Source organism: Panthera onca, chromosome B3, assembly GCF_046562875.1.
Source record: "Panthera onca isolate mPanOnc1 chromosome B3, mPanOnc1 haplotype 2, whole genome shotgun sequence".
In the NCBI taxonomy this organism is placed as follows: domain Eukaryota; kingdom Metazoa; phylum Chordata; class Mammalia; order Carnivora; family Felidae; genus Panthera; species Panthera onca.
The window spans coordinates 85,263,220-85,277,054 of NC_138344.1; the positions used below are offsets into that span (position 1 = coordinate 85,263,220).

General features: G+C 52.5%; 1 protein-coding gene across 5 annotated transcripts; it reads right to left on the reverse strand.

Annotated features, from left to right (window-relative positions):
* Positions 1–456: 456 nt before the first annotated feature.
* Positions 457–4,298, reverse strand: NKX2-1 (NK2 homeobox 1). Of its 5 annotated transcripts, none has more exons than XM_060619536.3 (4): positions 3,992–4,298; positions 3,475–3,706; positions 2,405–2,790; positions 457–1,440 (listed from the first exon to the last, which is right to left on the reverse strand). In XM_060619536.3, the coding sequence occupies exons 1-4, from the start codon at positions 4,062–4,064 to the stop codon at positions 704–706; spliced, it is 1,428 nt and encodes a 475-aa protein (XP_060475519.1). In that variant the 5' UTR covers positions 4,065–4,298; the 3' UTR covers positions 457–703. The 5 variants fall into 5 exon arrangements, with proteins under 5 accessions (XP_060475519.1, XP_060475520.1, XP_060475524.1 ...); XM_060619537.3 differs by having other exon boundaries at positions 3,613–3,706; positions 3,992–4,296; XM_060619541.3 differs by lacking the exon at positions 3,992–4,298 and adding an exon at positions 2,888–3,032 and having other exon boundaries at positions 3,475–3,585.
* Between the last annotated feature and the right edge of the window lie 9,537 nt (positions 4,299–13,835).

Here is a 13,835-nt window from a genome sequence, read left to right on the forward strand (position 1 = left end):
TTTGTTTTTGTTTTTGTTTTTGTTTTTACAACAAAATGTACAGATTACTAAAAACTAGGCATGTAGTCCAACTTTTGACAGCGTTTTACAGCTACAAGTTCACATCAAACATAAAACAATTTTAGCCAGGGCTTTTCCCCGGGGCTGAGCCTGGGCGGCCAGAGGGCGCTGGGAGGGGGCATTTCCTTTGTGTCAATGACAAGTGGGTCCTGTCGAAGAGTCTTTCCTCTCCCCAGCCCCCATCATCCCTTCAAAAGAAATCCGGGTATTTACAAGCGAGTCCGCCTTGCTGGCACAGTGTACCCAGAGTGAAGTTTGCGATCTTTAGAGTCCAGAGCCAGTCATCGTGGAGCCCTCTCCAAACTGCACCCTGCCTGAGCAAGTGAAACCATTTCAATCACCAAAAAGACACCCCAAAAGCTGTTCTTGTTATGTCCTTCTCTTTTTAAAGACTCCTTAAAGAATTGGATTCACTTGGATGTTTTTATTTTCTTTTTTTAAAAAATCCCACAAATTTTAGAAAAAAAAAAAAAAAAAAGACGTCCAGCAGTTTGGCTTTTGTGTTTTTTCCCCTCGGTCTAAACGGGACAGATTATTAAGAAAAGTCGAAGCGCAGGGAGCGGCGGGTAGTTGGTGATTGTGTGACCGGCAGGAGGGGAAGCGATGAGGCAGCGCGCTGGGCCCGGCCTGGCCCGGTGTCCTCTCACCAGGTCCGACCATATAGCAAGGTGGAGCAAGACATGGTGCCATAGTCCGAGCCCGAGGAGTTCAGGTGGGACAAGCTGGAGACCTGGCCCTGAAGCGCCGCGGGGCTGGCGGCGTGGTGTGCCAGGTCCGGAGACTGGCCTGCGCTGCCCGGCTGGTGGCCCGGGTGTGCACCCAGGCCAGGGCCACCGCTGCCCACTGAGATAGCCGCCGCGGCCGCCTGAGCAGCCTGCGCCTGCTGCTGCGCCTGCTGTTGCGCGTGGCCTTGAAGGCTGCCGGCACCAGGCGCGGGGGCGCCTGCCTGGCAGGGTTTGCCGTCTTTCACCAGGACCGGCACTGCCACGCGGCGCGGCGACTGCTGCTGAGCTTGCTGCTGCTGCGGGCACCCGGCGCCCCCGCCGCCGCCGCCGCTGTCCTGCTGTAGTTGCTGCTGTGCCGCCTTGTCCTTGGCTTGGCGCTTCATCTTGTAGCGGTGGTTCTGGAACCAGATCTTGACCTGCGTGGGTGTCAGGTGGATCATGCTGGCCAGGTGCTCCCGCTCGGGCGCCGACAGGTACTTCTGTTGCTTGAAGCGTCGCTCCAGCTCGTACACCTGAGCCTGGGAGAAGAGCACCCGGCGCTTCCGGCGTGGTGCGCTTGGCAGCGGGGCCATGTTCTTGCTCACGTCCCCCAGCGAGCCCAGGCCGCCCATGCCGCTCATGTTCATGCCGCTCGCCGGGCCCATGAAGCGGGTGACTGTAGGCGACAAACGCACAGCGTCGGCGGGGACCGGGCCGGGCCAGGCCACCTCTGCCTTCCGCGGCCTTGGCCGGCCCTGCCCACCCCGACGGCTCCCTCCTCACCTAAGCTGCCTCCGCCCTGAGAGGCCTAGGTGTCAAGGATGGCTAGCGCCTGCCCCAGGCCTTGCCGTCGAGGGATTTACTGGAAAGCTCCCCACCTCAACCCCGGTTGCCTCCCCAGTCTCAGTGCTCCAGCCCAAAAGCAAAGTGGAGAAAGGCCGCTTCCGTTCCTTTCGTGCCCATCCCCGGCCAGAGTCGTGGGGTTATCGGGGCACAGGCGGTGAACTGGGCCCACACCAAAAGCTGGGGTCCCACGGTAGACCCCAACTTTGGGAGCTTAGGAGAGTGGAGTCTTCACTTTCGGAAAGCTAGAACCCCAGACGCTTTGCCTCTTGGCAGCTCTCTCTCCTGTCAGCCCCAGTGAGGGCACTTGCTCGTTCCATTTACAGCCCCCTCTGGAGCCACGCGCGCCCTTCCACCTGCCTAGACTGGAGAGCCAGCCGGGCCGGACGCCTGAGCGCGTCGCAGTAGGGCAGCCTCCGGCCCGGCCAGGCCGCGCCTCTCTGCTCCCTGCTTGCCCCCAGCTCCCTTAGGGGTTTTTTGGGGGTGGGGTGGGGGGAGGGAGGCTCTCCCTCGGCACTCCGAGGTCTCCTGCGCCGAGCAGAGCTCCTAGTCGGCCGCACTGGGGAGACGCCGAATACTGCTCGCAGGACCCCAGCGTTACCAAGTGTCTCTTCTGGGACACCTCAATCCAGCAGGGGAAAGAATCCCCAGCTCCCGCACCCTACTCCCTGGCGCGGCTGCCGGGCCGCCCACCCTGACGCCCAGTGCGCAGCTGGCAGGAGCCGCGCCTTCTGGGCTGCTCTCCCCGCGCCTCCCGTACTCAGCCCGCGGCCCGGCAGTGGGGCGGCCTCACTTACTGGCGGGGAAGCGCGGGTCTGGGTTGGCGCCGTACCATCCGGGGCCCGAGGCGCTGTTCCGCATGGTGTCCTGGTACGGCGGCAGCTCACTCATGTTGCCCAGGTTGCCGTTGCAGTAGCCCCCCACGGCGGAGTGCGAGAGCTGGGGCACCCCTGCCGCCGTCATGTGGTAGGCGGCGGTGACGGCGCCGTGGTGCCCCACGGCGTGCTGCTGCATGGCCGCGGCCGGCGGAGCCGCCTGGCCCTGCCTGTAAGCCGCCAGCGGAGCCCCGAGGCCGCCGCCCTCCATGCCCACTTTCTTGTAGCTTTCCTCCAGGGGACTCAAGATGTCAGACACTGAGAACGGAGTCGTGTGCTTTGGACTCATCGACATGATTCGGCGGCGGCTGGAGGAGGAAGGAAGAGGAGGAAAAAAAAGGGAGAGGGGGAAGGCGAAGCCTCGCTGCTTTTTTTTTCTCCCTTTGCCAAATATTCTGGTGTTACCTTAACGCCGATCTTGTTGGATGTACACGTAACCGAGTGGACCGAGTCCGCCTTAATTGGCTTGAGTGGAGGCTCGGGGGCTGCCTCGCGTTTGTTTTAGCCCGGCGCCAGGTTTTAGGCAGCCACCAGAGGCGGGGCGTAAGCGCTAAAGCAACAAGACAATAGAAGCCTACATCTTGCCCGAGATAATTAGCTTACATGCTGATGACAAGGTAAACACCTTTAAGTTTCACTTGTCAGGATTTTTAGGTCTCAAAGAGGGAGAGAGAGAGAGAGAGGCAGAGACACGACCCAAAGCATTTCTTTCCCCCTCCCCCGGACACCCCCACCCCATTTTTTGTGGGGTGCGGGCGGCGCGCGGGGGGAGACAGGGGAGGGAAAGGAGGAGGGAACCGAGAGAGGGGAGGGCAAGAGGTGGGGTGAGGAGTAGCCGAGGAGGGGGGATGGTGGGGAGGAAGGAAGGTGAATGCTGCTTTGCAACCAACTTTCGGAGTTACAAAGTGAACCACTTTCCAATATAGTCGGGGTTCCCGGGCGGGGACAAGTCTATAGAGGGAGGGGGCCAAGGGACAGGGTAGGGGTTTCACCTGAGCCTGCTGGGGCTGCTCCTCCCTCCCGCCGCGGCCTCCCAGCCCCGCGCCTTCCCACTGCCTCCGGACCACATCGGGCTTCGCGGCGCTGAGCCCCAGTCACCACCAAACGAGCTCGCGAGTCTGGGGACGAACCCTGGGGCCGCACTGTTGTTCTGCGTGTCTGTCCGTCTGTCTGCCTCTTCTGCCGCCGTCAGAGGGACACCTCTGCTCCCCGCCCCCTTTCCCCCTACCCGAGAGAGAATCCCAGCGGGCGGAGGGGACGCTGAGCAGGGGATCGGCTGCCTCGGAGAGGCTGTCCCAGATCCCCGCGTCCCCCTCCCCCCAGCTCAGGGTCTTCTCAGCGGTCCAGGGCCCCCTGCATCACGCCCCCCCCCCCAACAACCCACCCGCGGCTCCCTTTCCCCACCCCCATTCCTGGCCAAGACAAGCACACTACTGGCCGCCAGAGCTGGGAAGCTGGGGGGCACTAACCCGAAGGGCCATTGCTGAAGTTGCCCCACCTCGAACAAACCTGGTGTCCCCGACCCTCGCCCATCGCCCGGACACGCGGGGTTCTGGGGCTGGAGCTGACTTTCCGAGGACATCACAGCCCCAGCACCCGAGCCCAGGGCCACGCTGTTTTCCCCTCTGATGCTTCAGGGAGGGCGCGGGCAGGGAGCGTCGTAAGTACCCGCCCGCCTGTTGCCGGGCGGAACTGAGCCTGAACCCCGGCGGGACCAGCTGGCCGGGAGGGGGCGAATCCCGAGGCGCGAGCAGCCCAGCAGGCGGGAGGCTGGGCTGAGGCTCGCCTCCGCCCGGAGCTCAGCCATGCAAAAGTGCACTTGCTTCCCCGGGAATAACCAAATATCTTTGTTTAAAGTGGCGGCGTAAATGGCCAGTCGCTTTGTGGCCACGCTGGATATTAGTAGATGAGGATCATTCTGCTTCAATTGGGCGCCTCTCATCCGGCGAGCAAGAAACTGCTTAGGAGGAAGTGGGTTTCCTGTCAGCGCGTTCCCAGGCTTCAAGTATGAGCCCCGCGCCTTGAGGGTCCTTGGGCGCCTGGAGAGGGGGAGCTGTGGGCTTTCGCTCCCCAGCCGGACCAGAGGCACCGGCCTTGCTGCTCCGGCCAGGCCCCGGCCTCCAGCCCAATGGACTACAGTGTCGCGCCCTGCGTGGCACAGATCCCGAGACCCACTCCGACTTTTCCCCCTGAGATTCCAAACGTTTTGTCGTTGTTTTGGTTTGGTTTTTCTTTGGCTCTTTTAGCCTCCTCTCCGGCTAGAGGCTGGGAGGGTGGAAAGCTCCTTGTCCAGGCTGGGGCCTCCAACACGCTGCCAGGGCCAGTTAAGGGGGTTTCTCGAACTTGTTTTTTTGTTTTCATTTTCTTTCCCCTCCTTGTAGAGAAGGAACTCCCAGTGATGAACAGGCACTTTTGAACGATTTAATTCAGCAGGTTAGGCGCCTTTTCCATTAACAGCAATTGTAGTAAGGAAACTTGTTTTGTTATTGGCTTTTTAACATTTCGGTTCTCTCCTTGAGAAGTGCTCTGTGCTCCCTCAATACAAAGCCAACTTGTATACTAACATTCGGTTTCCTCACCACCTACGTCGCTTATGAAGGGTGACAAAGCCCAGGGCACCCCCTTCCTCCCGCATGTGCCCACGTTTTTGCGCAGCTCCCCTGGCGGCTTTGGGGCAGGCAACCCTGCACTTGGGCTCTGAGACGTGCTTGTCCGCTGTACTGTGAAAGACAAGCGCCAGGCTGGTTCCTTGCGCTTCTTCCAAGGGGCTTGTCTGGGAGGGTGGGGGGGCGGCGCTCTCAGGAAGACTCAGGCTCCATCAACTGCGCGTTGATCTATGTGATATTTAAGCCCTAGGAGCAAGGAGGGAAGACGACGCTGAGCTCAAATGAACCGTCGAGGAGAGCAGACAAAACTGAATACAGATCTTGTCTGCAGGCGGCCCAGAATCCCGGGCTTTTGTTTTGACTGGGGTCTTATTGCTAAGGCGGGGTGGGTTTCCCAGTCACCTGTCTTCTTTCTCCCTTTCCCTCTCCATTATTTCACATTACTGGTAAGTATAAGAAACACCAAGTATAGAATGGTGTACGTCTCTCTCGGTCTCAATGCCGTTTAGAAGTGTAGGTAATTCTTCACAAGGTTTCTCTGAGATTTTCAGATAAGATGGGGCACATAAAAGCTCTCCGAAAGCTTTAGAAAATTTTTAATTTCATTGCCAGAGCGCCAGATTTCTGTATTGTCGTTAGCACACCCCCCACCCTGCCCTGCCTTTAGGCCTTGAGTGAAGGGGAGAGTTGGGTGCGTCTTCCGCAGGCCCTGAGCCTGGGCCTTCGTCCCTCGGCAGCTTCGCAGTCCCGCAGCAGGCTCCGGCTGCGCACGTGGCTGGCAGCTCCCCACCCCCACCCTCAGGCTTGCAGAATGGACCTCGACCCCCAGCCACGCAGCAGGCATTGAGTCTCCGCACTGAGCTGGAGCTGGGCCGGGAGTTGGGGGGCAGAGGGCGGCGGCTGGCCGAGGCTGCTGCTCCGCCCTCCCCCCTGCACCCCCGCAACCAAGATTATGCTGCACCTCACCGCCAGGCGCGCGCGCACCAGCACTAGCTCTGGACTAGACCTCGCCTGGGCCTTTGCACCACCTTGCGGCACCCCACCCCCACCTCTTCTACCCTTGCCCCTTACACACACACACACACACACACACACACACACACACACACAGCCCCACACTCTCTGCACTGCCAACAATAAGCCTGAAGGACTGAGGCGTCTACCGGAGGGAAAAGGCATATATCTCCATCTCTGCTCTTGCCGGACCAAAGGCTTTGAGAGTCCGTCCCTGGCCCCAACACCTCTTCCTAACCCAGGAGTGTCCTTTCTTTTAGTTACCTCCCCCTTCATCTTAAGTAGGGTGACCGAGGTTAACCTAGTAATTTCTTCATGGCTGCAGGGAATACTTGGGAAGCCTGAGATCCTCCCTGTAGGTCCCCGCGTCTTCAGTAACTCTCTCAGGCAGAGTGGGCGCAGTGGGGTCCATTTCGGGCTTCTCAAGGAGCTTTCCCTGGTGGGGCCGCACACGCCCACCTCAACCGCGGCCACATAGCTTTGCTCTCTGCAGCTTGGACTGGAATCTAAGGAGCCCGGGCGACTGGGGCTCAGGTCCAGGCCCGGCCAGGGACGCGTTGAACTGGCACCAACCTTTGCTCACCACCCTTATGGTGGGGGGAAGCGCCTTTCTGTCCCTCTGGAGTCACTTCTTTGAGAATTTAGGACGGAGGGCTCATACAAGGCTGTATGACTCGGAGTCTGAAGCTTGGATCGCTAGAGAAATGAAAAGTCCTTCCCAGTCCTCAGCGCCACATTTTTCTAATTCTCTTCATGGTCCTTCACACCTCTCTTAGGACGGTGAGCGGCCATGTTCCCTTCTGGTGTTATTTTGCTCTGAGTTTTATCGCAATTCGTGATTTATTCAACAAATGTTTGTTGAGTACTGGCTCTTTGCCAGGCTCCGTGCGAGGCCTAACAATTCAGCTTTAAAGAAGCTAGATGTGGCTCCTACCCACACAGAGCTTATAAACTAACAATAAATCACCCAAATAATATGTACATAGTTACTTTGTGACAATGTTACTCTGGGATCCAACCAAGATAGAGGTTTTGATGAAGTCTCCTGGCCCCAACACCTCTTCCTAACCCAGGAGTGTCCTTTCTTTTAGCTACCTTCCCCTTCATCTTAAGTTGTGTGTGTGTGTGTGTGTGTGTGTGTGTGTGTAGGACGGGGGTGGGGAGTGTTCTTCACCATAGCCCATCTTAAAGTGCTCAGGGGTCATAGGCAGAGCATTTGAGTACAAGTCAGAAGTCCTGGGACTGGAGCCCTGGCTTTGCCACGTTTCAGCTCTGTGGTATAGTTCTCCTGGACTCCCACCACACCCTGGAGCCGCTCTGCCCACAGCCTGAGTAAACTAAGGTGTTGCTTACTGGCCTCCCTAATTTAGAGTGAGATCCTGTTTTATTTATTCTTGAATTTTCCAGTGTCTCAAGAAATGTTGAATTAAGGAAACAAAGCCTCTTAGCACCTGATTCCTGAACGGCAAAAAAATAGTCATAATCTCTCCTTGTGTACCTCCCAGGTTGTACTAGGGATCCAAGTATTTAAGGATGAGATCCATGAGTTTGTAAAGCATAAAAATTGCTAGCAAATGAAAGGGATTATTACTTAGGACTCTGTATCTTGAATTTATAGAAACTATGAATCCAGGCTTCTAACTCTGCATGAAGCTCTCTGGGCCCCCGGCTGTTCCTGTGCCTAGCCCCCCCAGAGGGCAAACCTTCCTCAGCCAGGAGCAGGCTCCCGAGCCTGGCTGAGCTGGGTTCTCGGGTGCCGTCGAGGCAACGACACCCAGGAAGAGAAAGCAGGAAAGCAGCCAGGCGCGGGGGGTCGCTGCTCCCCAATGAGATCCAAGGAACGGAGAATCCGGAGCCCCCTCTGGAGGGCGTCTTTCTCTCTCTGAAGGATCTCACCGGAACCCCTTGCGCTTTTTTCCCAGGCACCAGAATTGAGAGCCTCTGAGGGATCTATTCGAAGAAGGTGGGTGGAGGGCAGGGGCTGTAGTAGGGGGCTTTCCTGAGGAGGCTTTCGAAGAGGCTGTTCGAGGAACAGATTCGGAGCTAAGGCGCGCTCTCTCACTGCTTCCTGTCTGGACTTGAGCATCTAGGGTCTTCGCGGGCCACCTTCCTTTTCCGGACACCCTCCTCAAGCCGTGGCTTCTGCGCAGGCACGGGGGGGGGGGGGGGGAGGCTACGCTGGGATGTCTGAGAGTAGCTCCAGTGTCACCTTCTCCCTGCACTGGCGCTGTCTGGTGTTCGAGTGGGAGTCTTCCCAGGGAGGAGAGTCCATCCTCCGGCCTTTAGTGTCAAAGAACCTTTTCCTCTGTCAGGTCAAGTCTTCCAAGAGGTTCACACCTGTGGTCTCAGAACTTGCCTATTTTCATGTCACACGGTTCAAGCCTAATTCAACTTGTCCCAAGTTACAGCCAGAGCCCTTATAGTCAAGGCGCCCCCTGGCGGGAAGAGATCTTGGGTAGCAGCGACTTCGGGGATTGGTTTACAAAGTAGAGAGAAGGAGGAAATTCAGCGCTAGCAGCATCCTTTGAAATGCGGAGAAACCGATACTGGGGTGGGAAGTGGGGAGGGGGCCGACCTACAGCTGCTGGGAGACCCAGCGAGGCCGATGCGGGGCGCCCTGGAAGACAGAGGCATAAGTAGAGCCAGAGCCCTGTAGCGGATTGGCTTGTTTGCTCCCAGTTCTTCGTTCCTGTTTAAATTAAAAGCCTGTAAGTGGGCGAGACAGGGTGGACGGTGGTGATTTCGCCATACTCTGGACAGGTAGGAAGCCCCCATCCTAAGGAATGGGAACATCCTAGGAGGCGCGTGCAGTTCGGAAGAAAGTTTTGGAGCGACTGCTGAAGCCGAAATGACAAGATTCAAGAAGGTTCCTCGCGGCGCCGCGGCTGTTTCGCCCTAGGACCTGTGCAGCTGCATTCAACTTTAGATAGCTGAAGCCTGCAGCTCTTCCACCCTTCGGTCTCCCATCAAACCGAAGCCCCAGCAGTGTGAGCCCGAGGGCCTATAGTAGTCGTGATTTCCTCAGAGTTGCCAGCAGCGCTCTGGGGTTTATTTCTCTGTTCCTTTCCCCTCTCCAATCTCCCATCCTTCCCCCCAACCCCCAACACTGGGTCCAGGCAAAGTTTCAAGCAGCCGCATTAACACTCCCGCCAGGCGCTCTGCGGATTTCAGCAGCTTCGGGTTTTCTGGGAGGAGACCTAGCTTGGCTTCCCCACCCCTCGCCTCCCAGGACTCTGGGTCGACCTCGGACTTTACCGGACCAGTGCGATCCGCAGCGCCCTCTTCCAGCCATTCGGAGAACTGCACCCTCAGGGCCGTCCTGGGGGAAGCAAGCTTTGTTCCCAGGTCCGCCAGGCAAGACTGGTAGCGTTCAGACTGGTAGTGGTTCATCCTCCACGAATTTGCCCATATCACTATTCATCATACTGTCTACCCGGCCATACGCCTGGCTGCTAATCGGTCCACCCAGAGCCACTGCAGTATAGATGTTATGATGGATGCTTGGGATCTCCCAGTCTCCTGCACCTGCTATTTGAAAAAGCTCATGTGTAGATCAGGGCCATGGAAACTGCTGTGATATCTAAAGCTTTCCTCTAATTATGCTTTCCCTTGATATCTAGTTATAATCTCTTCTCCGTATCTGACGGCAATTCGACACGTATTTGGTGGCCCCTGTAGAAGCTTGCACTTTCTGCATGTCCAAGGTCTGCAGAAAGCAGTGGCCCCACTGGCTCGACACAAGGGGGCTCTCCTTGCTATTGAAGCAGTAGGTAGATAGCACCTAGAAAATATACCGGATCGGGAATACTTCTGGAACTAGTTACACTCTGACGGGTGCCCTCCAGCCCTCCAATCTCTGGCACAAACTCACCTAGCCAGGCTTTCTTCCCAGATAGTCACCCCTTCTTAGACTCTTGCCAAGACTGCATCCTTTCCACCCCCTCTCCTCATGTGCCTAAATTACTCAGCTTTTGTTCTTTTTCACTTAGAATATCATTTCCACCTCCATAACTAAGTCATGCCCTTCTTTTAAAAAAGCCCAATCGCCTCTCTCAAAAACGAAATGTCTGACACACAGTAGGAGCTCAATATGTTTGCAGAATAAATGGATGGATCTATATTGCACTTGTCTGTTACAGTAATAAGACAATTTACTCTAATTGAATGATTTCCTAATTGTTTCATATGTTTGTGTTCTCCTTTCAGCTAGACTGTTGGGCCCTTGATTTCAAGGGTTGTGCCAAACACTTAGACAGGTCCCCAGAAATGGGCTCAGTGCACTGCATTTGATCCTGTTAATCATCTCTTTTCAAAATTCTCTCATTGGCTTCAAAGTCACTACTCAGTTATGGTTCTCCTCCATCTCTGGCTATTTTATTCTGCATTGTTGAACTTCTTTCCTCCTCTGCTTGCCCATCTCCATGGCTTCAACTACCACCTACTGCTGATGGTTTCCAAGTATGTACTTCCAGCCAACCACTCCCCAGAGTTTCATACATAGATTTCCAGCCGTTTATCTTCTCATATAAATGTCTATGATTTAGACATCCCAATCTTGAGATATCCCAATCTGAACTCAAAACATTGCTGCAACTGGCTTCTTGTTTTGTGTTCTTGATCCAGGTGAATTGCATGAACATGTCCCCTCCCCATAATCCCACTCCTCCCATTGGCTCTTGTATTAGTCTGCTTGGGCTGCCATAACAAAATAGCATAGACTGGGTGGCTTAAACAACAGAAATTTATTTTTTCACAGTTCTGGAAGCTGGGAAGTCCAAGATCAAGCTCTTGCCATTTAGTTTCAGGTGAACTCTTCCTGGCTTGTATACAGTACCTTCTAACTGAAGGGAAGAGATCTCTCTCTCTCTCTCTTCCTGTTTTCATAAGGCCACAGTCCTATTGGATTAGGGCCCCACCCTTATGACCTCATTTAACATATTTAACATTAATTATCTCCTAAATACCTTACCTCCAGGTACAGTTATATTGATGGTTAGGGCTTCAACATATGAATTTGGGGGACAAATTCAGTCTAAACCAGCTTCCAAACCATCTATCTGAATATCATCCTTTTCCTGTTCCTCATCCAACTAGTTATAAAGTCATATCAATTCCACATCTTAGATGTCTCCCAAATCCAGCCTTACTTCTTCATAACCAGTTCTTCCCTCCTTACGCTTCTGTCAAGGCCATTCATCATCTATTGCCTATCATGTAGCTCTTGTTTCTACCTTTAGGCTCTCTCCACTCTAGTCTATGGTTCTTGTCCACAGGACAGAGTCCAACATATTCCTCCAAACTAATTTCTCCCTGCCTCACTACCTACCTCTTCTCCCCCTTATCTCCAGCTGCCCTAAACTTTTGTTGAAGGAGGTCACCGAGAGGACATGACCACTGGCTGACCTGTGAGCTGAACTTAGGCAATCAGGTGTTCCTCATCCCCTCCCCTGTGTGTGTGTGTGTATATATATATATATATATATATATATATATATATATGATAGCTTTTTTTTTAGCAAGGGACTAGGGAGAGTGTTGTAAAAGGAAGTCACATCATCTTTTTTGTCAACTTCCTTTAGTTGAATCTCATATTTTTGAAATTACTAAAATTTTTCTTTCACCAGTTTATCTAGATCTACTTTTTTGTCTTGAAAGTCTCACTGAAGATTTCTTTCCAGCAAAATGAATATAGCCATTAATAACTCCACAATTGATATTTGTGGCTAGTTGATATTTTCCAACATGACTTCAAGAAGGAGAAAGACATTTCTCTCATATATTATCATATCTGACAGGTTGGTTGCTATGGTAAATGCTTCCCAGATATGATACCATTGAGTGTTTGTTTTGTTTTGTTTTTTGTTTTTTGTTTTGCAGGATCTGTGCTGCTTGGCCAGAGAACTCAGTGGAAGTTCTATTCAAAGACTCACTGGTTCGATGCCTGGTTAGTCATATTTCATGCTGTTGTGGCTGAAAAATATCCAAAAGAACTGGGCTGTGTCCTGCTTAAACTTCTGGGCCTTAATATCCTGATGCATGTAACAGTAGAAAATACTTCTCATGCATTTTACAGCCAAGCTCCTACATCCTTCTCTTTTCATTATCAATGTGACTACATGCAAGGGTTTAAAGCCCAAGTCCAAAAAGCACAGTATAGGCTGTACTGGATCTTGGTATTGTGGTCATCATCATATATTCTAGCGGAAAAGACACCTGTGGTTGGACCTTGAAACACCAGCAATATTAACTTGACAATTCTGTAATAATATTCTGATTTATCCCACAGCGTTTAACAATCAGATCTTAGGAGATTAATGCTTTTAAGAGGTTCATAAACTGAGAGAGATCTTAAGAAATTGGATGAAGAGGACATGACTGCATCAGGTGAAGCTGCCATTTCAAATTATTCATTCTAATTATAAGCATTGCAAGCTAAACTTAATGCTTGGTCTGGACTCTGTCTTGCTCCAGGGCCTTCCACCTCACTTTGGCCAAGAGCCCCACATCCTTACCATATGTTCAGGCTGTGGACTTGCCATTTGATTCTCACTTATAGTTTCTGTTTGTTCATTTACTACAAGTATATTTTCCTTTATGTCCTTGAGCACAGTTATAATAGCTGCTTTAAAATCCTTGTCTGCTCATTTCAACACTAGGGTCATTCTAAGGTTGGTATTCATTGATTATGTTTTGTGTATGGGTCTCATTTTATTTTTTCTCCATAGTATCATTGGGATTGCATCCATCTTGATGATTCATTGTAGAAACTCTGTAGCTTTCCAGCTAAGGCTTAGTTGCAACTATGGCTTCTCTTTAAGAAAAAAGCAAAAAAGTCAAAAACTTCTCCAGTTCCATTACTTGTTAGAACTTCCCCATCCAGTGTGAGCTATGGAAACTTTTCACTTGACAGATCCATTCATTACTTAGCCTTCTGGAATCCCATCCTATTTATACACTGCTTACATTCAGTCAAAAACTCAAGGATATGTTATGCGTATTTCTGGAGCTCTTTTTTTGTCATTGCTCTGTCCTCTCTAGACTGTTCCACACATTCTACCTACCTTATCCTCCTCAAACTTTTTTTTCTTCTCCTCAAACTTTGATCTCTATATGCTGCTTAAGATCCCTTCTCTGTGTCCTTGTCTAAATGGTCCTTGCATCCAGAAAGCTGGGGTGATTATACAGCCCTCCTCATTTGTTTCTCTATTTTCAAGATCACAGTTCTGAATTAGTTGTGGTCCAATGTCTGAAAATTTGTTTCACATGTTTTGTCTAGTTGTCTACGTGCAGACAGTGAGAAGGCATGATTGGCACTAGTTAGTCATGGCTAGAAGTGGGACCAGTGATCTTTTTCTTAATTCCCAGAAATCTTCAAAACAAGAGCTAGAGTCAATAGAGTGACATTTGTTTGGACATAAAACATATAGAATTAGATTTGGGCTGACAATGATTTCCCTCCCAGGAATCAGCTGTAGAAAATATTTACATAAGCCCCTGCACCTAAAGCCCTCATGGATTGATCATTGCTTCTGATTTACTAGGCAAAGACAATATCACGGGCCCAAAAGGCAAAGGAGTTTCTGTTAAATGAGGTGCACATTCAACTGAAAGTCACTGAGTGTTGTAGTGAAAGCCCTTTCCTAAGAAACAACAAAATAACCACAAAGTTAAATTGAGACTTTGGGAGAAGCCAACAAGAATTCCCAAACTTTGAAGCAAAATAACAGGAACTA